Raw genomic sequence first — 27,086 nt, forward strand, 5'->3', positions numbered from 1 at the left:
GGACGATATTACCAATAATTTGGGCTATAGGGCGCCTCGTTTTTACAGACCTGGCAAATACATGGTAAAGTTTTTCTCCTTGTTTTCTGTAGTTGTAGTACGTAGTGGCCTTACGCCCGGTCTTGGGATTCGTTTGACATTACCATCGAAGCTGTCACGGTGCGCGAGTATAAACTTCCTCCGCTGTTATGAAGATAATAAAGAAAAAATTCCTTCAATTTGGCACGGGATAAATTTATATAATTTACTTTTTGTTCGCCTTTCACGTACTTTTTCGCGCCACGTGTAGTCATCTTTTTTGCCCAACTTTACTCGTGTTGTTATTTCTGCTTTCTCTGTTTTATGCAGTTGTAACATAGCGATTGTTGCCCCCCTCCCTTCTCGTCATTAATTAGAGCCCTTAATAATGTTGGAAGCACAAAGCAGAATCAGCTGCAATTTACTTGTCTGTGTGTGTATTTATAGTCGTAAAAAAGCGTCCCACGCCCTACATCTTCCTAATCGCTTCGTTACACCTTCCGACATAGAACTGTTTCAGTTACTACCTCTAAATTATTCCTCAGTATCGTAGAATTTTTACCTTACTCTTAACTCACATTCAAAACCTGTTTTCCCAGTGGTCGAATGAACAATACTGCGCGGTATAAACACGCTGCGTAGTCACTCGAGAGATGTAGGCATTGCTTTCCGCGTTGTCAGTGCACTTTGTGGTGACCTACGGATGTCGGGCCTCTTGGCAACGTTCTTTCCTCTCGCAGCCCTCGAGCTGCGTGAATGAGCCGGAGGACGACAGCGCCGGGGTGGACCCATACGGCGTCTACGGTGTCCGGCTGGGTCCCTTCATGGAGGGTGCCGGATCTCCTCAGCGGTCAGTATTATAAACCCTGCCTCTGATAACCCTGCGAGACCATCCGTCTTCAATTTTTTAAGTGATTAACACGTTGCTTATGACCGCTTACTGATAACCACTTATTGTATAAAGGTGCATTCAGTGGGCCAGATTATTAGAACGTAGAACGAAAGCGATACGAGGCTACACCTTTCAAGGTCACTCATCGCGTCGCAAGTGACATTCAGCCGCGGTAGCGCAAGCCGTGCCTTTCTTTCTTATCGCTTCGTCACCCTGGCAACCTTGCCGCTGCGGGCCACGTGAGTAGGCGAGGATGAAACGGCTGCTTCTCCTGCGCTTGATCGCTCAGCGACGGCTTGGCCGTCTGCGCGTGCGCTTCAGCGCAAGCGCACCACGTGACTAGGCGAGGGCTGAACGGCTGCTTCGCCGGTGCATGGTCCTTGAGTCTCGCCGTTGGTGGCGCACCGGCTGGGGTGTCTGTGCGTACCTTTCACGGCAAGGGAAAGGATGAATCCAATCACCCATGCTAAACGGCGGGCTACGAAATCTCAAACAAAGGCAAACAAAGGCAAATCGCTCGTGATGACTAGGTTTACAAGTGTTAAACCTGAGCCCTTCATGAGTTCCTGACTGACTTGGTTTTTTTTTTTTTTTTTTTTTTTGGGGCGTTCTGCCCCTGAGCACGCAGCGATTGAGGTACCGGCCTTCAGGTGTCCCGTGGTTGCGACGACAGCGAAATATGAGCGGGGTAAAGGGACAACGTATTTTGGACGCTAAAAAGTTCACGGACGGTGAAAAAAAGTACTTGCAGTTGATATTTAGCGTTCTACTACAGCGCGCTTCAGGTACAGCAGGGGAAAAACTTTTTAGCTCTAACTTAGTCACTTGTGTTAACCAGCTTTAATGACATTCTTCGAACACGGGGTTCGAACCTACGGTCTCCTTTGCCTAACTAGAACGACTATATAAAAATTTACGTATATGGGCATCGCGGGGAAAAAAGTATTATCAAAACAACAAATAAACCTTGCTCGAACAATGGGGCGCTAACTTTTGTTTATAACTTACACTTTTTTCTCAGGAGTAGGCAGAAAAATAAACGAAAAGCTAGCGTGTTAGCCGCCTTCCTTCGTCGTCTCTAATCACCTTGCTCTTAAGAATGCAGCCCCGGTGATGATCGCCCACGTAGAGCGTTGGAAGTAGCCCTGTCGCCAGCCGTGGCTATTTACGGCAACCTGAGTCAAGTGAAACCAGGCCAGGCAGCAACATCGCACCGATAACAACTCCCTCGTTCTTTTTCCAGCCCTTACTCTCAAGTAGTTGTCGTCTTTTTATATAGAAGTGGACCGTTTCGGTTATCGTTCTTCATCCCCTTCGGATCAGTAGTGTGGCGGCCTTGAGCGATCCTGCCTCCTCCGACAGCCACGACAGTGCGTTTCGCAGGCCTTCGCACCTCGGCGGTGTCGTTCTACAAGAAAAGAGCGATGCGAGCACCACGAAGGCGCTGGAGCATGTCTTTCGGTCCCTACCCATTGCCCTCATGATTGGGCCATTTGGTCTCCCAGGCAACGGCTGTTGCTCGGCGTCGTTCGTTTCGCGCGAAGCCGAGCCGAAGCCGTAGCCTTAGCCAACTAGTTCGCCCTCCGTCGTCGTTTCTTCTACTTCTTCGGAGTCGCCCATTGGCCCACCTCGGCGGTTCTCATTGAGACGTATGCGTCGCTTATAAAGGCGCTCCGAGGAAGAGGCACTAATGGAGTGGGCCCGAATTAATGAATCACGTCGCTGCAGCTACGTTCTCCTCCTCGGACTCGTGCCCCTCGTTCGCTTCTTGCCCTCGTCGCTCGGTCTCTCTTGTTCCAGTTTCCTTCCTGTTAATTACTGGCCCGCTGGTGCAGCTCGAAGGCTCTCTGTTTACTCCGTTCGCGATTAGAGAGCCACGGACGTGATCCTCGCCGGCGCCCTGATCGGCACGCTTGAACGCCGCGCTGGGACCTTGTGCCGGCCTGCGCGCCCGTGGCCCGACTGTGCCGCCTTCTGAGGCCTCGCGCCAAGGGAAACACTGCGAAGAGGGGAAATCTACTTCGCGGGCTTCGAGCCGCAGCGGAAGTTACCGTCTCTCGTCCCGCTTAAGTGGAATATTCTTCCGGACGGGTTGCGTTTCGGAACGGCACACTCGGTTTTGGGTTTTCATTAAGCCGAAGAGCTTCGGAACAGCAGTTAAACTTTCCGAGTGCTGTGAGTTTCGTACGGTGCAAGTTTAGGCGTTCGCTTCGGGCAACGTGGCCAGAAAATAAATGCAATTGTCCCCCGCTCTCTGGAACTGCGGGCGTCGGACAGAGCACGCATTGCGCGCCATTCGCTAGGCGTGCAATGAGTCCGAAACCTTGTTGTTACAATGCAGAAGGGATTTAAATGGGTAAACTCGGCGCTTTTCGTGTTTAGAGCGAGGTCACAAGTTTGAAATAATAGGGGCAGAGGGGGGATTAGAGGGTAGTGAGACACTAGGCAGTTTTAGCATATCGTTACGGTGTTTGCGTTACCGTTTACTGTGTTACCGGAAGCCGCTGGCGACGGTGAAGCCTGTGACGGTAAGTTACCGTTCGCGGTAACTATCCCGCTGTGCACTCACACGGTAAGCGGTAACGCAAACACGCTACCGATGTGTTAAAACTGCCTATAAAGAAGATACCGAATTTTCGCGCGTATAACCCGCACCAAAAATGCGAAAATTTCAGTGGCAAAGGAGGGGTGCGGATAATACGCGGTTGATGATGATGATGATGATTTCTATTGGTTTCCCCTTTGTATCGGGGTGATGACATGTCATCTTACCAAAAAGGACTAATATACATATGTTTTACACTTTTGGTTTAATACTAGCGCTGCTTAGGGCAGGCACAAAAAGCTTATTAGGCACAAAATACTTTTTTTTTTCCTGTTACAGGTGGTAACTGTCCTAGGCAATATTCCCCTCTCTGCTTTTCGTCCACCAGCATTCTAATCTTCTTTTCGTCCCCTCGACAGCCTTGAAGGTAACTTCCTCTGTGATACCCTTAAATCCTAGGGCTTCTGAAAGCCCAATATTCCCTTCATGTAGATTTGGATGGATACCCTCACATTCTAACACGATGTGCCGCATAGTTTCTGTTTCTTTTCCGCAGACCACGCATACCCCATCATTTTGTCAATACTTCCCCACAAAACTCTTAGTTCGCAGGCAACCTGCTCTAGCCTCAAAAAGCAAAGCACTGCCCTGGGAATTATCGTAGAAATTTTCCTTTCTGATGTTCATCTTCTCAGCCCTGTACATCTCTAACGACGTTTTAGCTTCCATTTTTTCCCTCCATTTATTCGTTTCAATCTGCCTTGCCTCTTTTTTGGTTACCTTGGCTGTTTTGGATTCCCCACTGTTCTTTCCGTATTTCATCGTTAGCCTTCTAGTCTTTCTTAACCACTGCGTGTCCACGCTTTTCAAGTATAGGTACCTAAAAACCTTAGTTGCCCACCTTCGTTGATCCATTGCCCTCAACCTCATATCAAAGCATATTTTACTCTGAGCTTCTCTAACTTCAAACGACGCCCAGCCCATATCTCCCTGAACTGCTTCGTTAGTTGTTTTTCCATGCGCGCCTAAGGCCAAACGTCCTACCGTTCTCTGGTTTACTTCAAGGCCTGATAGAACGTCTGATTTTAAGCAGAGTACAGCATTCGCAAACGTGAGACCCGGAACCATTACTCCTTTCCACATTCCTCTTACTACTTCATATTTGTTATACCCCCACAGAGCTCTATGCTTCATTATAGCTGCGTTTCGCTTTCCCTTAACCTTAAGTTGCTCCTCGTGAGTTCTTAAGTAGTTATCCCCTTCGTTTATCCACACTCCCAAATATTTATATTCCTTCACTCTAGAAATATTTATATTCCTTCACTCTAACGGTGTTTTTCCTTTGGTGCAGCTTCACGCCAATGCGAGTTGTGCCGCGAAGCTCTTACGCAGTAACACTGACTAAGCCTTCCGTGGCAGCGATTGCGCAAAACATACAAGGACAGGGAAGAAAAAACAAGGACGAGCGCGCTCTAACAACTGAATTTTATTAGTAAATTGTGACTTTCGCCTTGCAGTCAGTGTATTCTACTGGCTAAATATACGCTTTTTTCTGTCTACATAGTATGTGGTGTGTTGCTTGAGCAGAGCTTTGGTGCAGCCTTTCCTGTGTCAAATCGGCGGGCAATACACGAGGATTTTTTTTTTTTCTCTTTTCGGCGGGCTGAAAATGGGGATGCGGATTGTATGTAGGGGCGGGTTATACGCGCGAAAAGACGGTATGCATCGTCGTGAGAAACAGCCCTGCCCTATGCCCTTCAGGCATGTTCCTGGTAGAACGTACTTTTTCAATGTCCCCTATCATTATGCGAGACTACATTGACGCACTGCTCTGCGTGACGTCATTCAGCGGTATTGAACAAACGCTAATCGTGGAGGCCTTGCGCCACTAAACCAGAAATCATAATAGATTGTTCCCCACCTACCCGTGTGTCTTTATTCATTTTCGCAAAAGTGTACGTTCAAGAACTAATCTAACGCGTGTTAGCTTCTCCTTCGCCATATCATTCATAGAAGTGTACTACACCGGCCTGTAAATCTGCGCGAAAGCAAATTTGCAACTGACTTGTCTCGATCCATTTGTTATGCTATTCGTCAGCAGCCCCCAAAGTACGGGGCGTGTTTAATTAGAACAATTTTTGGCACTGCTGAGCCTATGGCACCAGCGCGCTGCTGGCGCATCGGAGTTAAAAACGCACTCCCGCGAGGAAGATAGTCTGGCTTCGAGAAAGCTGCCGCATCTCTCGGACGTTTTGCTGACGTCGGCTCTACCGGCGGGCAAATTAAGCGAGACGAGGGCGTGGCAGGGCGTCTCTTGCTAGGCGTCGTCGGCGTTTACCGCGAGTTGTTAAGGCGTGTTTTTCGTTTCGTTCGGTTGGAGCCGTCTACGTGTGTCCCGATTTAACTGCCACGTTCGTTAGCGCAGTGGCGCGCTTAAACTACAGTATCAAATGCGAAGAGCCCGCCTGGCAAGGGCCTCGTAACGTGTTGGTGCTCCTGGAAGCGCATTTGCCGTCGACGCGGCGCTGATGGGCCTCACTCCGCCGTCGTTGGGTCATTAGTTGCTGAGGGGCGGCAAGGATTGCTTGCCTTTAAAGGGACTTGCAACACTGCCGACAAACGCTTTCACTCTTTCCTTCGCGTCTGGAAGCACTGCGAAAGCTATAGTTGTCGCCCGTACGGAGCGGCACTGAATGATTTGCTCCTCGCAACAGATAGGCCTTCTGTTTCTGTTTTGCTTTCGTGGCTTTCTTTTTAAAGAGACCCCGCAACACTTTTCTAAACTTTTTTTTTTTTTTTGAAATCTTATATGCTTGCACAACGTAGTCACCCAACACACCCAGTACTTAGATTAGAGGGTCGCAAAGTACCTCAGCCAAAAACTACTGCTCTATGCCCTTCAGATAACTTGGAAACTCGCTCAAAAGGTTTTTCTCTATTACCTGGTCTTGGCGTTTTTCAACGGCCGTGATTACATCACTGAGGCCATGTAGCGGCTGTTGGCCGGTTTTCCTTCAGTTGCAGCAATGAACGCTTTTCGATAGCAACTTCAAAAAAAGCCACAACAAGAAAGGAGAAACGTAAGGCGTATCTGGTGCGACGAGCAAATCACGCAATGCCGCTCCGTGCTGGCGATAACTGTAGCTTTCGCAGTGGTTCCAGCCGCGAAGGAAAGAGTGAAAGCGCTTATCGAAAGTGTTGCAGGGTGCCTTTACAGTGGCTGTCGAATGCGTTTGCTGCTGCTGCTTCCGAAAGGAAGGCCGCCAATAGCCGCTACACCGCTGTAGTGACATAATTCCAACGGTCGAAGAACACCAGAACCGGGGAAGAGTGGAAAATCTTTTGAGCAAGTTTCTAGGTTGTCTGATGGGCCTTTGTGCAGTAATGTTTGGCTGAGATACATTGCGACCCTATAATCGAAGTACTGGATGTATTAGTTGACTGCGTTCTGCAAGCATTTAAGATTTCGAAAAAAGTTGAAAGAAGTATTTAAGGGTTCCTTTATGCACCGCCTTCCGACTTGCATCCCGAAAGCGATTGATTCTAGGGTTTAACGCGCCGACGCAACGCAGGCGATGAGGCGCGCCGTAGTTGAGGGCTCCGGATTAATTTTGACCACCTGGAGATCTTTAACGTGCGCCGAAATCTCGTGCACAGGGGCGTTTTTGCTTTTCGCCTCCATCGGAAAAGCGGTTGCCGCGGCCGGGAATCGAACCCGCATCCTCGTGCTCATCAGCGCAACGCCTTGGACACTGAGCCACCGCGGCGGATGCGTCCCGAAAGCCCCAGCTCGTCCCGGAGTCGGTTTAACCGGAGCTGAAACGAGTGCTGCAGATAATGTGAACTTGCGCGCGCGCACGCACGCACGCACACACACACAGACAGAAAGAGAGAGAGAGAGGGAGTACCGAATTTCTGAAAATTGCCTACTAATGCGTAACTTTCTTTGTTGCTCTGTTTTACCAACCTTACGTTTCCTAGGTGGCCATTCAAGGAACATGTCAACTCAGACATTGCCTGCCTGTTATGCGAAGCTTATATGGCGAGCGTTCCATGTGTTTTTAGTGTCTGCGAACAAAAACTCCCGAGGCTGCAGGTGTCTGTGAGGTGCGAGCGTTTAGGAAACGAGTGTCCCGGCGTGCGTGTGCTATCAGTATCAGCACATGGTCACCGCCGAAGTCGCACGCCGTTCAAAACGTCATTTGAAACTTAAAGAGAAAACATGAAGAGAAAACACAAGTTTGGTTCATTCAAAAAATAGCCTCGTTAGAATCATACTGACACCACTTTTAACGTAAACTTCGCTCAAATAAGCTACATAATTAGGAAAAAAGGGAATGTCCATGCGACCCACTAGCTGATTTCCCGCAACAGAACCTATGGTGTCATACCAGACAGCTCTGCGATTGGCGGAGGGCGGCAAAAGCAAACGCAAATTAGGCAGAGCTTATAAGCTTGCCGAACGAGCTATTTGCACTTAAATTTAGGGCACATTCTTTTTAAAGCCTTAATAATGGTGGGACAAACAGTGGAAGTTACGAAAGCCCACGGAAACATAGGAGTACCGATGCGTATGCTGCTGTTGGTACTGCGCGCAGTATGCTTTGTTTAGCTGCACAGGACCGCGGCGCTTTGGGATTGTTTCAGATGACACTGACCGATTGACGCAAGCGACGATGTGTTATGGGACCGTATTTGTCGAGCGAGCACCATGTTTCACACAACGATTGTCTCCATGAACAAAACAAGCCAAGTACAAATACGTTCACAAACAAACCAAAGGCAAAAAACGGCTTGCCGTGGTGTGGTGGGGCCATCTAGGTTAACTAACGGTAAACAAGGCCCTGTGATGTCATTGCAGACCACGAAGACGCACGATATACCGGGAAAATCAAAATTTTAACTTAAACTAAATAATTTCTCAGTCAATAAAGCATCGTTTGCATTCGGACAAGTGCTGGGGGCACAATAAAACACGAAATCTTTCGAATAACACAAAGTTGCGTTTTGTCTTCATGGCTCCTTTTAGCTTATACGTATCAACACTTGGATACGCATTTCGATGAGATTGGTTATCAGTAGGCGCCATTTGGAAGATAAGTAGTCAAAATAAGTGTGCGTGCGCGTATGTGTTTTTATTAGGGGTGAGCGGCGTCGATGCTGAAGAGAAATATAAAATTTAGTCGAGAGTTCGACGAGAGCTTGTCTGGTAAGGTACCATAACGAGGACGAAGATGCGGTCACTGACCAAGTCAAGGTGAAAACACGGGGACGTTTCGGGACCCGTACGTACGGGTTCCTTGATCACACTAAGCAGGCAACCCGTACGTACGGGTCCCGAAATGTATCTGTGTTTTCACCTTGACTTGGCCAGTGACCGCATCTTCGTCCTCAGAAATAATATTTGCTCATATCTTTCACCTAAATCCTGTGTCACCTCCCTGTAGCGTGCTAAATAGCTTCGCTGGTCCTTCAAGTTCACAAAGGGAAATTCCTGAGTACTCTTTTTTTTTTTTTAGGTAATCGCGAGAGGGCGGTGGATTAGACAGACCATTACGGTTTTGTGAGTTCATTGTTCATTTTTATTTTTTCTGTGTATCTTCTAGATAATCACGTGAGGTCCCGGGAGAATTTTTAGAAACCACCTGAAAAATAGTGCGTTATGCAACAAGGCGCTGGTCAGGACCCTATTTGGCGGTGTGTCGGCCGGCAGCGCCTGCACTGTGCGACACTCGAAATAGGGGTCTGCGCAATCGATGTTGCGAAACGCAAACTCCCCCAAAGTGACCTGAAGGAAAAGATTGGTGACGCACAGGTGAAGGCGAAAGAATTGCTGGTTGTGTAAGGAAAAAAAAAAAAAAAGAACTGGCAAGGCGCTGCTAAAAAAAAAGAAAAAGAGGAATCGAGAACCGTTACGAGAAAAGCCACTCCCTTACGCCCTTTATTTATTTTTTTTTTTTTTGCGGCGCACGTTAAAACGTAGTCGTTGAAATGAAGGAAAGAGGCTGAATGAATGTAGCAAGAATACAGTGCCCGTCTCGGGCACTGCCGCTGTTACAACATAACACAATCCGGAGAAAAAAAAAGAAGGAAGGAAGATATCAAATGGTCTCCCTTTGGGAGAGTTGAAGCCACTGCTCGTTTCAAAGAGCCTAAATGAGTCGGGCTAGCTTGATGTCGCAAGCTTCTCTCGGCTGTGCTCCAGCAGAAAGTGGAAAAGGAAAAATGCGTCTCCCCGTAGATGCGGCGTCAGCATCCAGGAGGGATATGCATCGAAATGGGAAAGAGTTGCTGCGCATGGTCCGCAGCACTGTCAGTCACAGTGTTGCTGTCTTCGGAAAGGCCGCGTGAAATCCTGCACAACAACTTACAAAAATGCCCCGTTTGAGTAGTTAAATTTCGGTGGCTGTTTTCATTGCGAGGTACGAAACCGAAGACTACATCTCGCAACAATGCCCACTCATTGTTTGAACCTAGCTAAAAATCTACCGTCCCTTCGTAAAGAATGTTGAGAGAAGCGCAAAAGCTGAAAGTGCGTCCAATCGATCGCCAACTCTTCAAAGACGCAAATCGCAAGCGAAGAACGAACCCATGCAACGATTTTTCGCGCACTAAGTAAACGGATGTACGAACGATCTAAACATTGACCGATACGTGGTGTATGACTGTTGTACTGGTCCTTCATGATCGATGCCGGTATTACCTAGAACAGTTCTTTATTTTCGCTATTTCCAAGTAACCGTTTTGAACAATGGAAACTCGGTTTCACGCACGCGCCGTGTGTCCAGAGATCTTATCAGAAGCTTTTTGGTCGACCGACCGGTCTATGGGGAAATGCATTAGTCTTTTGACAGAACGCAATCGGTACCACTAAGAAAGCTTTCGCTTTAAAAAAAAAGCAGGGCTCCATAATAATGTAGTCTATAAGCCGCAACAAGACAATCCAAGAGCGCCCGCCCAGTGCTTGTGCATTCTGAGTATTTGGACGATCTGTCTTTTGGTAGGCTTTTGGTTGGCTATCATTAATCTCGGCTCCCCGGCGTGGCTGCATTGTTTTGTAAACAGACCAGAACGCGAATTCTACGGATTGGTATCTTCAGCAATCAAGAGAGCATGCGTACTCTGATGGAATTGGCTTTTTCTGTCTTGTTCGCAAAGACAAAGAAAGAGACGAAGAATGGGAGAGAGGGGTCATATTGTAACGCAGGCACAAACAGACTCACTGACAGGCAGACTTACGTACGGGTGATGGCTAGACCGTCTGGCTGAATAATTTATGTATTGATTGAGAGTTGTTGATGGAACGATTGGTCGATTAATTTATTTAGGGATGGAATGGTCGATAGACAGGCAGATACTGTAAGCCAGAGCAGTAATAGATGCGCCGGCGTGCAGATGTACAAATTGACACAGATTTATAGTGTATATGGGCAGAAAATGGCTCAAAAAACGGACGAGTAGTCGATCAGTAAAATGCAAATATAATATATTTTTACTTACAATTGCAAGTTTGACGCTGTGTGTACTGTGATAAACAAATAAACGAATAACGAACGGACGGCTAGGCAGGCGGTTAGATAGGCAGATTGCAACACAGAAAAATAATGAGCAAATTATATATATATATATATATATATATATATATATATATATATATATATATATATATATATAGGGCTTGGAAATGAGGGGCTCGTTAGGAAATACAGAAAGAAATGCCGGCAGTCTACAACGCCAAAGAAGGCATAGGGGAATGGTTAGGCGATTTTTTACCGTTAATGACGTTACATTATTTTATTTTATTATTAATTACGTAAGAAAGAAAGAAAGAAAAACACGCGCCCAGAGTGGGGACCGAACCCACGCCTTTCGATTAGATCTCGAGATCTAATCGAAAGGCGTGGGTTCGGTCCCCACTCTGGGCGCGTGTTTTTCTTTCTTTCGAGATCTAATCGAAAGGCGTGGGTTCGGTCCCCACTCTGGGCGCGTGTTTTTCTTTCTTTCTTTCTTACGTAATTAATAATAAAATAAAATAATGTAACGTCATTAACGGTAAAAAATCGCCTAACCATTCCCCTATGCCTTCTTTGGCGTTGTAGACTGCCGGCATTTCTTTCTGTATATATATATATATATATATTGTCTTTCATTAATGATTTTAATCAGGCTCACCCTTCTATTTCATTTTCCCATTCTTTTTCCCAGTCAACCATCAATTTTTTTGACGTTACTTTGACTGCAGATAACGGTGAAATCGGGACTAAAATTTACCGCAAGCCAACCGACAGGCAACAGTATTTCCATTTTGACAGTAGCCACCCTAAGCATTGCAAAACTAGTATCCCGTATAGTCAAGCCATCCGTTTCAAAAGAGTTTGTTCTAAGCAATCTGACTTCGAGTCCAACTGCCTACAACTTCGCGACGCCCTCACTAAACAAAAGTACCCTGCCGAAATTCTTGACGATGCATTTAGGCGCGCCGATGCTCTTGACCGCAATGACCTCCTCGATATTCAAGCCCGGCCTTCACCCCCGAAAAAACTAACCTCGTGGTTACGTACAACGCGTCAATGCCTAACATTAGGAACATTTTAAGTAAACACTACAATATTCTCAAGCAGAGTGATCGGCTGCAAGAAATTTTTCCCGAACCGGCACGAGTAGTATAACGCAGAGCTAGAAACCTTCGTGATATTCTAACTTCATCAAAAACCACACGTGTGGCTCCATTTGGGTGCCATCCTTGCAACAAGCCCCGTTGCAAGGTTTGCGCACACATGACTACTACCCGATCGGTTACCAGTTCAGCCTCGAAGTACTGCCTAAAAATAAATAGCGATCTTTGCTGTGACAGTGAAAACGTAATCTATATGTTAGAATGTTCTCTTTGCAACCTGCAATACATTGGTCAAACGGCGCTATCGTTTAGACTGCGTTTCAATAACCACAGGGCACATGTAACCTCCCTTCCGCATCTTCCGCTATCCAAACACGTGAACGTTACAGGCCATTCCTTTGATCATATCAAAGCCACCATCCTTCAGTCTGGTTTTCGTACCCACCATGATAGAGAAGTGCGCGAGTCATTCCTAATTTACAAATTTAACACCTTAGTATCTGGTTTAAACGAAAGTCCGGGGAAATTAAGCTGCCTGAACACGCAGTAATGTTATAACACTGAGTTCTGCTGTTGAACTGAATATTCATAGGCAATTGTTCATGTTATCGCTGTTAAGGGTCGTTGCTCTGTTCTTGGTGTTTATAGAGACAACCCTGTAAAGATAGCCTTGCTTTTGTATAGCACACACATCGTGCAGAAAACCTTTATTGATAATTCTGGGCACCATAGCGTCTATGTAATGCTTTAGACAAGCGCCTGTATCTCGTGTTTGCCTCTTTCCTTTTCTTCCCTTTCCTCATTCGACTGCTGTAGCTGATTTGTAGTTTTGAAACATATATAAGCTGTACGACAATGCCATCACTGTATCTGACGAAGGCCGGTCCCTCGGCCGAAACGTTATTAAATCTGTTCTCTTTTTTTACCGTGGTCGAAACCATTTTTGTATATATATATATATATATATATATATATATATATATATATATATATATATAGAATAAGGGTTGGCAGTCAAGAAAACCTCGGAAAGCGGAAAGCAAAGGGGGGAATGCGTTACGTCATAGAAAGAAATGAAGAATTTTTTTTTGAGTCAGAAAGAAAGTGGTGAAAAAATGCCCACCCGGCGGTACCTTCGTAATTTCGGGCGTTACACCCGCCGCGGTGGCTCAGTGGCTAAGGCGTTGAGCTGCTGAGCACGAGGTCGCGGGTTCGATTCCCGGCCGCGGCGGCCGCTTTTCTGATGGAGGCGAAAAGCAAAAACGCCCGTGTGTACGAGATTTCGGCGCACGTTAAAGATCCCCAGGTGGTCAAAATTAATCCGGAGCCCTCCACTACGGCGCGCCTCATCGCCTGCGTTGCGTCGGCGCGTTAAACCCTACAATCAATCAATTTCGGGCGTTACAAGCCGTTGGTTCATTCGTTGTTCCTTTTGCTGAGCCCAAGGTCGCGGGTTTGATTCCCGGCCGCGGCAGCCGCTTTTCTGACGGAGGCGAAAAGCGAAAACGCCCGGGTGTTCGAGATTTCGGCGCACGTTAAGCATACCCATGTGGTCAAAATTAATCCGGAGCCCTCCACTACGGCGCCCTCGCCTGCGTTGCGTCGGCGCGTAAAACCCCACAATCAATCAATCAATCAATCAATCAATCAATCGTTGTTCCTTTACGAATTCTGCCTGGGAATCTTCTAGCTCAAAACGTCTGGGCTTGGGGACAGTGAATACTTTCCTCGAAGCCTTCCATGAAAATTTGGCACCAGGCAGGTAGCGAAATCTTGGAAACCAAGAGGTAGGTAAGGAAATCTTGGAAAAAGTGAGCGAGTGCGCCTATCTTGGGCAAGTCATAATTGCTGATCCCTACCATGAAAAGTAAATTACCCGCACAATACGCATGGGGTGGGCTGCTTTTGGCAAGAACTCTGATATCCTGAATAGTAAACTTCCATATGTCACTCAAATAGTTTGTATATAACCAGGGCGTTCTCTCCGTAATGAAGTACGGGGCAGAAACTTCGGGTCTCACTAAATGATTTGGAAGGAAACTTAGATCGGCCCAACGGCCGGCTATGGGACTAAGAATGCTAGGGGTCACGCTGAGCGATTACAAAACAGCGGCGTGAACTATAAAGAACAGAGTCGTGTGGGAGATATTCTAGCTAAAATTAGGCGAAGAAAATGGGTATGGGCGGGTCACGTCATACGAATGAGGCACAGCAGGTTAACCATCCGTTTAACGGAGTGGCTGCTAATAAATAGACCGTAAACGCAATAGGGGTAGGCCAAGGATTCGATGGAAGGATGAACTGGGAAAATTTGTTTTTTTATCATCTGTAAATTTTATGGGCGGGCGGGCGGATGGATGAATTAGCAAACGATAAACCAGAGTTGGGGCATCTAGCTCAGCATGTTTGAAGTTTCTTTTGGGACATGAAAAAAAGTAACTCTTCTTTTATCAGCTCTCCAGTAGGATACTGATGCTTAGCCTTGAAAACGGCGAAGTTACTTTCGAGAATGCGCATTTAACGCTGTATAGATAACCGCGCGTTTAATAGTTGTTGCGGGTTGTATAGGATGCAGCAAAAGCTCGTTAATTCGAACTTGGTTAATTAGAACTTCCAGTTAATTTGAACTCACGCCCTGGTCCCAGCACAGCCCCGTATATTTCAATGGGGGCAAACTCCCGACACTTCGAACGCGTCGGTACTTAGAACGGTTAATTCGAACTATGATGCCCTGGTTTCCATCACTCCTGCCAGAAGAAGTCGGCCCAGAGTGGTTGCAATGTTTTGCAAATCCAAAGCAAACCAAATTTACTAGGGATGCAAAACAACGAAACAGAAAAACAACAGCTACACAGAGGGCGCCGCGCCACGCGTGGCAGTGCTCAAGCGCATTCCATTGTTATTTACGAAACATCATTTCTGCCACAAACGTGCAGTAGCGCCTAATTCGCGATAAAAAGAAGTCCAGAGGTGGCTTCTTTGTGTTCTGCCCGTGCAGTGTTTCGCGATTTCCATCCTTTCTAGCGCCCGCCGGCTAATTCGAACTATTTTATGGTACCCTTCGAGTTCGAACTAACGAGCTTTGCACTGTATGAAGACAGAAATAATGTCTCCTTTCAGCGTTGCGAGTGAGCAGGCAACATATTTTGTATACTTTTTGTCAAAATGTAATTTATTTGTGTCATTTTACTCAAACCTGGGTGAAATTAGAACCTCGGAATCAGGGTGTCGATTCGGACCCGAACCGAACCGAACCGAAAACAGAACCAAGCCTTTATTTTTGTCGGAACTGCACCGAAACCTCCCTGCGTAGGGGCAATCGGCCGCAGCAGCACTGCACAGTTGTTGCACTTAATTATTCGCCTTAGAAACAGTCGTACACTTGGGAAGTGCAAAAACTTAATAAGTATTGACCCGATGGGGTAACTCACTGGCTGAGCCGTTGGCGGCTGACAACACGTTTGCGCCTCCCGAGATCACTGCGCACCTTCTTCTTTGATTATGATACGTTTCGCTAGATGGCGTGGTGCATCGCCTGACATATCATCATCATTGGATGAAAGGCCACGCCTGGCAGCGATGTTTTTGCCGCAATACCGGCGATGTCGCGGCCTCAGCGTCTCAGCAACGTACGAAACGTGGCTTGTTGGAATGCCTTTTGAGCTGGCATACCTAAGAATAAACATAAGGTTTCTAGAAATGTCGGTCAAGTTTTCACTTTCGCGGTCGTAATATGCAATTTTCGGCAAACACGTGATCGCGTTAAACACACTACAATGCATTATTTTTAAGGAACGTAGGCCGGGAATGAAATAGAAAACGTATTACACCGAAAAACGTATTGTGTAGAGTCGTAATAACGATATTCCACGGTATATTTTTCCGCTCGGCACTCTGTTTAAAATAAATTGAGGACATCGATAAATGCGAACAAATCTGTCTTGACGATGCTCTCACATTCGAAGAGCTTAAATGTAAGGACACAAAGGCGACGAAGAGCATAAGAAGGCTTCTAGGTCAACCAATGCAGGCGGATCGAACTCATTCAATCTATCCCCCATGCTCTGAGTGACTGGTATTTGACAGCAGACTAAACTCATACAAGAGAGAGAGAGAGAGAGAGAGAGAGAGAGAGAGAGAGAGAGAGAGAGAGAGAGAGAGAGAGAGAGAGAGAGAGAGAGAGAGAGAGAGAGAGAGAGATTTCTTTGGGATAGCGTTCCTTCGTTTGTTACGTATGGCTGATTTCTTCGGAACATGTACAAATACTCGTTTAGTGGTGTAAGTGGCCTCATTTTTGTTAAGACATTCGTGGTTTCTTTTTTTTTTTTTTCGTAGTGTATTTTCAAACTTCCTGCCAATATAAAGAAACGCGGTGGGGGGGGGGTAGGTGAAAGGCCTCAATTTGCCGTTCCTTTCTTCTTCCATCTCTCACTCTGTTTCACTGTCTCTCTCACTCTCTTTCACTCTGTCGTCCTCTCCACACATTCACAAATAGGCCCACGTGCGCGCAGCTGTAGTTAGATGGAGATACTGGGCGAACTTTACTTTCAACATCTGCGCTAGCAGTGGACATAAAAAGTGCTGTCGCGCCATTACTATTTCGACGTGATGAATGCACGTACAGTCGGTAAAACGCTTGTCTATAACAGCGATTTCAACTTCAACCAGCCACATCCGAAAACTGCCGAAACGTACTCGTTCCAAACATGTCGGAGGCAAAAGCAAAGGGCTAAGACTTCAGAATTCCGGAGTAGTTTTATTCAAATCCCGCACCGGCGGGGCAGGATAGGGCTGAGAGTACGAAAGCTGTGTTATAGACAAGCCTTTTACCGGCTGTACTGTTGTGAGCAGCGTTCCTTTCAAAGCGGGCTGTCGGCCTCACTTGCGTGACGTTTGTGCACCTCTTTCATTCTGCAGGTGCCTAAGCCCTCGGTCCAAGTACTTCTACGAGCCCTGTCCCTTCTCCGCATCGGGTGAGTGCACAGACAACGCTTGCTGCTTTCTCTGTCCCTGTGTGTCCAGGGCGGATGAGGGTGGGGTACGTTCAGAGGTCGCTCAGTCGCGTAATATGCGGGTGTCATGCCTGCTTAAAGGAAGCGGAACAACTGGTTCTACGATAAGGGATCGAAGAGGGTGCGGTCGAGCTTGCGGCTTCAGGCTGCAGTAGCCCGCTGGCCGGCCGGTATGTAGTCCGCACCTGCGAGGGGTCGATGTCGGGGTCGCTACCAGGAGTGAAAACTGCAGGGGTAGCTACTGGGTGGGGAGAAGGTTGCCTCGACGTTGACTGGCCGACGAGGGAGGTGGAAGTTAACACACGGAGATTATGAAGGTTACAGGAGGAGGGAAAAAAACGAAAGAAAAAAAAAACAAGAATATACACCGTTGGATTAGATAGCTAATCGAGAACGTTTCCCAATGACCCACCAATTTGCCGCGCATTTTTAAGCGCGAGAGCGCGGCTAGACTCTTTGAGTGATTTTCCGTGACTACTAGCCGTCCGTGGCTGCCGCGCTTATCAGCTATGCCAGTCAAGCGTGCACGGACAGACGTCATAACCGCCAAACGAAAACGACGACGACGGCGGCGACCAGAAGCGAGCGCCCGCCTGAACCTGTAATCATTCGCGCCGACAACTGGAGTGCGGAAACAAGGGAGCGTACTACCAGTAGGCTCACGCTACGGCGGAGTAGAAAAAGGGTATACGTGATTTCAGCAAGCGCTGCGCATGCGCAGTAGGGTTCGTTCTCCTACCGTCCGTGCTCGCGCCGACGAGTCACTGTTTTCGTGTGCAGTGGCAGATCGGCGATTGGGGCATATGTTTGCCGCCCGAGCAGCAGCCATTAAATGTTGGCACGGTGCGTAGGCACTATGTGATAATTGATAAAAAAAATGGCGCATCTTGCACTAGTGGGGCAAGGCTTGATAAACAGCAGAGCTGGCCCTTTATCGGAGATTCGGCTGTTGCACCTCACATGGGTTCCTTAACTTGCTGCTGTAAGTTCTCCATGACCGGCAGGCCCTTATCGTTGATTGGTTGATTGTAGGGTTTAACGCGCCGACGCAACGCAGGCGATGAGGATTCGATTCGATTCGATTGTAGGGTTTAACGCGCCGACGCAACGCAGGCGATGAGGCGCGCCGTAGTGGAGGGCTCCGGATTAATTTTGACCACCTGGGGATCCTTAACGTGCGCCGAAATCTCGAACACACGGGCGTTTTTGCTTTTCGCCTCCATCAGAAAAGCGGCCGCCGCGGCCGGGAATCGAACCCGCGACCTCGTGCTTAGCAGCGCAACGCCTTAGCCACTGAGCCACCGCGGCGGGTGGCCCTTATCGTTTTGTCCGCAGGCTTTCACATACCTTTCAAAGTGGGCCGCGTTATCACGCGCTAGAACCCACGGCAACCGGCTTCGCCAACTCGGCGTCTGTGCTCCCAACGTCAGGCGGGAACGCGCGTGAACTGGCAGGGAGAAGAGCATGCGAGGGATCACGCCACGCAGCGCTTTCCCAAGGTCCAGGTGGCCGACGCCGGGCGCTCCTCACGAGGCGCATGCTCACGTGCGCTCGGTGTTTGTTCTAGGTTTTTTTTTTTGCGAGCTGCTCACGTGGCCAAGCCCACGCGCAAACCTGGCTGACGCCGGGAGCTCCTCACAAGGCGCACGCTCACGTGCACTCGGTCTTTTTTTCTTGTTGCTAAGGCTATTTCTGGTAAGGCTATACGGCTGAACCGAAAGCTTTAACAGCTCTGGTGTTAAATGCACTCGTTTGTCGAGACCCTAGAGCACAGTACAGGCATATTTAATATGAAAAATGCTGTTCTCTCAAGTTCCTCTGTGCAGTATAGGGCGCCTATAAAACCGTTGCTGCTAGTTTCGCTTTCTTAGCTAACAAACGTAGTTTTAAACAGAGGGTCTTTTATAAAGCGCCATAGGAGCAATAATAATATCAAAAATTAAAAAAAAAAATCTCCTTGTCTGGAACAAATGTCAGGTCGTTGCAAGGAGCGCCGTTGTGTGATAGACAAACGCTTCTTGTTCAAGTTATTACGCCGTAATGTGCACATCTCGCGAGTGATAATACCGGACAATGAAAATCTGATTTGCTCCGCGTCCAGTATCCCCGCGTGCCATTTGCCCCGATGCCAGTTTCCCCGAACCATTCTCTCGGGGCGATATTATGGCGCGTCATTTTCTTTTCAGTGACTATAATTTTTCTTAAAATTGTAGTAAAGTAGGGTTGGACGATCTTCTCAAGAAGAAGATTGGGTCTGCCGCTTTCCCGAAGTAGCACTGGGGCGTTATTCCTTCTTTGGCGCTTCGAGAGCATGTGTAGTGAATGCAGCAGCGTCGTTACAAAACGCTGCCTCGACGACTAAAAACTCCAGTTGTGCCTCACACTTTAAGACCTAATCATAAATGCCGTGTGCAACTTATTCGTAGTATTGATCGTTTTTGTAGGATTTCCCTCTCACTTTGGTAAAAGATTAACGGACGACGGCGACGACGTCGCCGGCGTAATCGCTGTCTCTGTTATTCTGTTATTCCGTCTGCCTCACTTATTAATATCTTTGCGCTTTAGTAGGGATAATTCAGAGCTACCGGATCGGATTTCAAGCATATATTTTTCTTTACGTACCATTTTTAAGTGAATAAATGTTCGCACTATGAGATATAGGCCGTACCAGAGCTCTGGCCGCACCTAAATTTTGTAGCTTTCATATTAACGCTGCAAAGGAAAGGTCCACTAAAACACTGCTTGGGCTGGCGCCTAAAAGTTACTACCTTTTGTAACCGTTCGGACTGGTGCTTAAGAATAAGTTATTTCGTGTTTATTTTTATTTTTTCTTCCAGTCATTGTATCTTTTTTTTAAATTTTGTATCAGTTATTACTTCTGAGTACAGCTTGAGTTTCAGTTTCCAGTATCTGCGCAAATATAGCGACGAAATGCGTTCAGCACAAGTCAATTAATTGCCGAGCTATCAAACGCGGTTCTTTTATTGAGGAAACCCCCAAGGCAATCGGTGAGTGACCGGACGGAGCAGCAGCGTGGCTGAGCGTGCCCGTGACGCGTTCTCGTTCTTGTGCGGGGGGCTTCCCCGCAAGGTCCTTCGTTCTGCTCGGATCGGCGTCGCCATCTGGCGGGAGGTGATCGAGACGCGCCTTTTTCTTACCGCGCTCCGTACGCTGTTGTGTCCGGTTGTGTCAACGCTCCCTGCGCTCCCTGAATTCGGTCGGTCCTTCTCACTCGTGTGTTCTGCGCGAAATGATTATGTTGTTGGTTCATTTTGTTGTAGCCGCTTGGATTATATCCATTTTTAGAATAAATAATGCCATGTTTGACAATCATCGACTCGCTTGTTTATCCTCCCGCACAAATATGTAAATAATACATTTTAATGCGCTGTTTGAAATAAAAATTCGCTTCTCCAGGGCCTTTCGTTATGCGACTCGCAGTCGCTTCGTTTATTATTGGGAATTCTTAAATTTATCCACTCTTAATAATAAACGACACGACCGCTTTGCGAAAGAGCAACTTTATGTGATCCAAGTGTGAGATCCAAGGTGTACTTAAAGCGCTTTCGAATCGTCGTGCGAAAATTGACTGTTTCCCCTCCTCGCACTTTATAATTCCGGAATGTGAGCTAGATAAACAAATTTACTTTTAATAGCAGAAGCCAACTGGGTATAATTGGCATCTACTAGGTTTAGCTCTTGGGAGATTGTTTCCTTGCTACATAGTGTTTTTCTAGTGCCTCCTCCCCCCCCTCCCCCCCTCCTTCCCCCCGATGAGTGAGATATCTAAAATTAAGTGTTGTGTCCGCTACCCAGAGATAGGCATAGATCACTGGCTGCGGCTCGCACGTCAGTTACGTCCAACACTGCCTGCACGCAATTCTTGTTCTCAACTGAGCCCTTGTCGATCATTTATCTGGAACGAATGTAGAATGGTCCGAAGAGCGCCCTTGACATCCAGTACGATCTATCCCATCGTTTTGCTTGTTCATGAGATAGTGGAATTTCCTCATCCGTCGCACTCACTTCGAACGGCAGTCTAGCGGGGGTGTGTAAGTAATCACGAGTTCTTCTCAGCGGCATCGGTTCAATTTAGATCGTCGCGTCTCGCCAAAATGTTGTAGACTCACTTTTTTTTTTTTCTGGGGGGGGGGGGGGGGGGGGGAGGAATTTTTCCGGTCGGTGTGTTCTGGAAGCTTGAACAAGCCCATTGAAACTTTAAGCGTACCTCGCGCAAAGTAGCGCAAAACTGGTCTCCTGCTTGCGTCTCGAAACATCAAAAAGCGCGACGTGTGTACTGTGTCCAGGCTGGCGGCGAAGCACGGTTGACGCTACTTTAACATCTGCGCTGGTGTGTTTGTGCGCACACACAACGTCGTTTAACTCGGTTAGAACATCGCCGAGGTCTCGAGCGTAGGACGCTAAACGAATTATCCTGGCGCTCAGCGTGGGAGTGGCCCTTTTCCCAGTAAAAGTAACTTTACGTGCGGCATTTTGGAGCCAGGTCTACTTTCTAGTTAGCTTTCAGGCGTTCCAACGGGCGACTTTCTTGTTAAGTAAGTCAATCTCTGAGTGATCCAAACAGGAACGTTGATGTGTCCAGGAGACGGAGTAAAAGGGCGACGGGTGCTGGCTTTCCTGTGTTAGCTTTGAGGTCTCTCGGCTTAAATGGCCTCCGTGTAATGTTTGAATTCGGTAACCAACGAGCTGAGCGAATCCATCCTACTACCCTCACTGTAACAATATATATTTTTTAATTTTTTATACTACGTGCACATAGCAAATTTTTGTGAATAGTTTATGCATTATCAGGATGAAAAGTGTAGCCATCACGGCTATTTTTAATGTATATCAGTTTTTTTTATAACCGATGGCGCGTCACGGGCTTATTTTTAACGTTTCTCATTCAAGGGATGCATATGGCTTAGCGAAACGCATGCACTGCCAAAAGTGTTTAAATGCAAAAATGTCTTAGGGGTAATTTCCTAAAGTAAAATTTTCGCTGCCGATAGATCGCCGTTTCGGAACAACAAACCAACACCAACCGCTGCTAAAGGAGGCATCGAATAAAAATATTTCGAACAAGTGTAGCCACGATTACGGCGAACGCTGGAGTTTGTTTTGGTTTTTTTCTCCTGTCTCCGTGTTAGTTTGCGCTTCCCTCCAATGCTGGAGTTTCTTTTTTTTTTTTTTTGGGGGGGGGGGGGGGGGGGGCAATCTTGACCAAACATCCTAGGTGGGTATGTTTGGCTTGACAAACGTGCGCCGGGCACGCTGGGCTGTCACCGCGCGCACACACGAGCGCTCGGCATTTTCAAAGTTTTTTTAAGTGCGAATGCACTTTATAAGCGACCCTGAATTCCGGCGACCGCCGTCCGTCCACATAGCAACAGCTGCGGGTGCGCGCGCTCCTCGTCTTCCTTGGCAACGGGGGGAGATGGGCGCGCGCTGCCTGGCCGCTGACATGGCACATACCCACGTGGGGGATTGGCCAGGAGTCGGGCGTGAGAAGGGCTAATGCACCCGCTTAAAGGAGTACTGAGACGAAATTTCAAAGCTGAGATCCGCTCTAGCAATCAAGTACAACGACAACACAAATAGGTGTCTGTGAATAAATGCATCTTTCTTTCTTTGTAGTTGTGTGTGTGTGTGTGTGATCCCTCTTTCGCGAACATTACCGAACCGCGCAAATTCAACTCGTGCATTCGCACTTTCACATTCTTCCCCTCGGGGAAATGCGGTGAAATTTTTAACTGCCGGGCGGTCGCTGCAATCCGCCTCTTTCACAACCCCACTGCGCATGCGCAATCCCCTAGCGGCCAAGTCCCTAAGCAGTCCGGCAGGGGCAGCAGAGGACATTCCCCACAGCTCCCGCACAAGCGGGAAGGGGTCGTGGTTGTATTTACATCGTTTTATTTTTTGTGTGTGCTCGTTGTGCGCGGAACAATGCCCACCACTTGTGCTGCGTTCCGCTGTAACTCGGAGTGCCGGAAAGGGAACGGTGTCAGCTTCTATCGCTTCCCGCCGGCCGCACGCGATCGGCTACGGCGGCTTGCGTTGCTCGGGTCGGCTCGGGTGATGGAAACTTTAGGCTTAGCATTCTGGCGGATATTTGATAGCCGCTATCTGTGCAACTGCGAATTACAATCCGTAACACAACTTTTCACCACGCTATCATCCCGTTTCTCGCATGTGGAATTTTATTTAAGCTATAACTGCCGTTTGAGCGATCGGTGACCAAGACATCTGCGTAGCCTGATTCGATGCTTGCGCGCAGGTATCGCCATCTCTCGGCCGCTCGGCGCACCGTGCGCCGCGGCGACCGGTGAGCGTAGGCTTGCATCGCGGCAGATATCTGATCGCCGCTTTTAAAATAAGCCCTGACAACAATCCCTAGCACAATGTTTCACCGCACTAGCACCTACTTTCTCGCACGTGGAACTTCTTTTTAGCGATCAGATTGATTCAGAAGAGCAGCGACAAGCGCGGTTGCTACCGTGGTCTGCGCCGGTTCGAGCCGTAGAGTGTGCCGAGCTGGCAGGCGCGGCCGGCGTGTGCGCGGACTGTTTCCGAAGGAAGAAGAAGCTTCACGATTGCTTGCTTTATCCATTTCTTGCGAACAAACGCGCAAAATCTACAAATTCAGCTCAGCGATCGTCGTAGTTGACCATGGAGGAAAAACAGTGGGCGTAGCGACGCCGACGACGCATCTCATGCGCGCATCGGGCCATGTGTCTCAAATTCACGCGTACGACTAGTCGTGGCGACAGTCGTAACGATCAGTCGCACGCGAATCGTGTGTACCAATCGTACATGTGTCCAGCGCTTAAAGGCCATGTGCGTACTGCCGGCCTTTGTTGAGCTGGCGATCGCAGTTCATGCCAGACGACTCCAAGTACTGCTCGCTCTGCTGCTCGGACGGCACACGGATCTGTCCGAGATTTTTCTGACAGCCCTCATTCAGTGATAAGAAGCCGCCTGGTATTATGTGATGACCAAGGGCTGTCATCTTAAGGCGTTATAACACCAACACAGAAGAAAAACTTCGACTGCTCCTCGCCGTAATGTGGGATACGAGAACGCAGCCGGAGGAAACGCCGGCGAACCCTGCCGCTTCAACTTCTGCTTGGCACGCTAGGTGGCAGAACACCGCAATGAAAGAGGCGGATTTTGGCCGATCTCCTTAAGGGGGTATGATTGGCTTCACGAATGTGCCAAGGGAACACTGGGCGGTCGTCGCGAGGCACGCACACACCAACACTAGGCATTTTCTTGGTTTTGTTAACTGTCGGGCCGTAGCCACGAGGACCGCGCGCCCGTGCGCGTGTGCACTCGGCAATTTCTTGGCATTTTTTAACTGCGGACACGAAAAATTCCGGTTTGCTAAACAGCTTCGCTGCTAAAAAATTCGAGGCCTACCGGACTAGGATGGCCACCCACAGCTCATTCTTTCTTCTCTTTTTCCCTATCCGCTTTGTTTCAATAAACGTTTTCAGAAAAGCCAAGAGTTGGTGGTGACAGCGCAGAGAGTTTTCTACATTTGAATATTCGGGTTTTGTTCTAAAATGTTATTTCTTAAAAAAGCGAATAATATATAGATAATTCGGAAAAACTTAGATATACAAAATTGTGCGTGTGTGTGGGGGGGGGGGGAAGAGGGGGGGGGGGGGGGGGTTAACCCACCGAAGCTACACCTGGGCTATGGAGTGCGCCGTAGTAGAGGACTCCGGATTAATTTTGACCGCCTGCAGGGATCTTTAACGCGCGCCAAAATCTCGACAGACGGGTGTTCTCGCTTTTCGCCCCCATTTTAAAAGCCGCCACCACGGCCGGCAGCGAAACCGCGTCCTTGGGATCAGCACAAACTTAGATATAACCGAGAACGATGCTGTGACGGTGCTTCGAGCAATCTAAGACGGTTCAATTTGTTGAGTGCTTTTAAGAAAATTTGACGAAGTTCCAGCCGAGCGCTTGTTGGGGTTCCCAGTTTTCAAGAACGGCGTTGTTCGCGGCAACTTCGTCCGCTCTTCTTCCAAAGGACATTAAGGGTTAAATTGGGCTGTAAAATGTCAGCCCACTTATGTACTCAGCGTGAGTTTCATGGTCCGAAAAAGAACGAAACCATCAACCTATGGAGGCGTCGTTACAAACGGGATTTACAGTTACAGGTTTTGCTACCTGTAGCCGTGTTTCAGGTTCCGGCTGCACAGTGTTGCTTGCCTTCACAGCGGAGTCAACGTGCTCCGACAGCCTCTGAGAAGAATACAAACAAACACCTTTCCACACAAATTCGGGCTGGCGCTTATGTTCTGAGACAGATTTAGTGAGGACTACTGTTTTAAACGCAACGAAAAAGCCACCCTCTTCCGCACAGTATGGAGCTGAGCAGTAACTTGGCAGACCGAAAATAGATTTAGTTTTTTGAAAACTTGGGAGGCGGCTCCGGACAGCGAGGCCTTCGGAGACGATTACGAGCTGATCGACAGTGCCTGGGCCGGGGCGCAAGCTTTCGGGGCGCTGGAAAGAGGATTTCACCCAACTTTCTCCCTTTAATTTCCACCTCAACCTCGTTTTACTGAACTGAACTGCTTACCACCCATTTTTAGCTGCTTTAACGAGCACGTCACGGATCATTGCGACGCAAGCGGGTAGCCTAGAAACTGAATTTAAGTTTTTTCTAAGGCAGTATGGTTTGCCGTCCAAAAATAATTTAGCGAATCTCATTCAATTATTGTTCGGCGGTAAGCGATCTGCCATAGATTAACAACTTACGATTAAAGCATACGGTTGTTTAAACATGCCTGAATAACGGTCCTTCGGGTCAATTAAGCCTCGCTGTGCCGTGGTTCCTTTGAGATGAACTCAAAGAGACCGGAAACATCTATGCATATGCATAAAAAACAGCAGATGTTATTTGCATTTCGTATGTTACAACAGAGCAAACTGGGGCCAAACGCTTCGCTCTCGCCTTTAGCATAAAGATTCTCTTGAGACGCAACCGCAGTTCACCCCGACCTACAACAACCTCAAGGCGGAAATGAACGTTGCCTGGGGGATGTTTGCTTCGCCTTGCTTTGGCGTCGTGCGGCAGAGGCACCCAGCGGGTTCATTTTCCGCTCGCGCGCTCTCCTCGGCTGTTGGAAAGCGCGTGCTCTCCTTCAACAAAAATCGCTTGTTCAAGTTGAAGCAGCTGGCGCGTGTTGAAATTCGCAATTAGGCCGTTTAAGCGCAGAGCACTTTAGGGGCTCGCCTTATCGTCGTAGCTTGCTCGCTGGACCTAAGTATAGAGCCCCACCGCGTACCGTACCGGCGTCCCGCAGAGGCTTCGAAAGCCAAGCGGTTTATAAAGTCATTAGCGTTCGAAACTCGTGAACCGCTGGCGCGTCTCATACAACCCCCTGTTGTTTAGCGCAAAGAAAACTGCCGGTACATTTGAGGCAAAATATACGTAATTAACCGGCAACGTCCACATTCATTTAGTTAGGAACGCTCGTTGGGTTGGTTTTTACGATAGTAAGCGAAAAAAGTGGCAGTGCAACGCCGGCACGGGCGGGAGGAAAAACAAGCACAAGAAATTGCACCATCTTCCCGTTGGGGAACCCTGAGTAGTGTGCGAAGCAGCCATGGGGTCGACTGAAGTTCCCATTAGTTTTCAGTTAGTCGTTTCCGTTGACGTTCAGCTTCGCGTGCCTTCGTTGTATCAGTAGCTTCTTGACGTAGTTTGAATGAGTGAAGGACATAAGGCGCGTTCGTAGCACATGCTCCCGTCTCGGTTTGTAGCGCAGTGGGAAGAGCGCCACGTACCTCCTGTTGTGGCCAGAGAGTCGTGGGATCGAAACCGGGCGCCGCCTAACTATTTCGTTTTATAGCGGACTGCGTTGACGTCAGCCCGAACGCTGACGGGGCTGAAGAGACGCGCATGCGCAGTAGAGTGCGGACTGTGGACAACGACAACGAGGGAAGGAGGGACACAGCCACGAGCATGAGATGCTTCGCATCTAA

General features: G+C 48.1%; 1 protein-coding gene across 1 annotated transcript in view; it reads left to right on the plus strand.

Annotated features, from left to right (window-relative positions):
* LOC144151725 (uncharacterized) overlaps positions 1 to 27,086 on the plus strand; it is a gene marked incomplete in the record, with an annotated part of 363,083 nt that overhangs the window by 139,261 nt on the left and 196,736 nt on the right. The window contains 3 exon segments of the mRNA XM_077682846.1: positions 1 to 64; positions 759 to 868; positions 16,990 to 17,045. Of these exon segments, the coding sequence (XP_077538972.1) occupies positions 1 to 64; positions 759 to 868; positions 16,990 to 17,045 (230 nt within the window).

This window comes from Haemaphysalis longicornis, unplaced genomic scaffold (assembly GCF_048455015.1).
Source record: "Haemaphysalis longicornis isolate Haplotype H1 unplaced genomic scaffold, Haemaphysalis longicornis Haplotype H1 scaffold_9, whole genome shotgun sequence".
Taxonomy (NCBI): Eukaryota; Metazoa; Arthropoda; class Arachnida; order Ixodida; family Ixodidae; genus Haemaphysalis; species Haemaphysalis longicornis.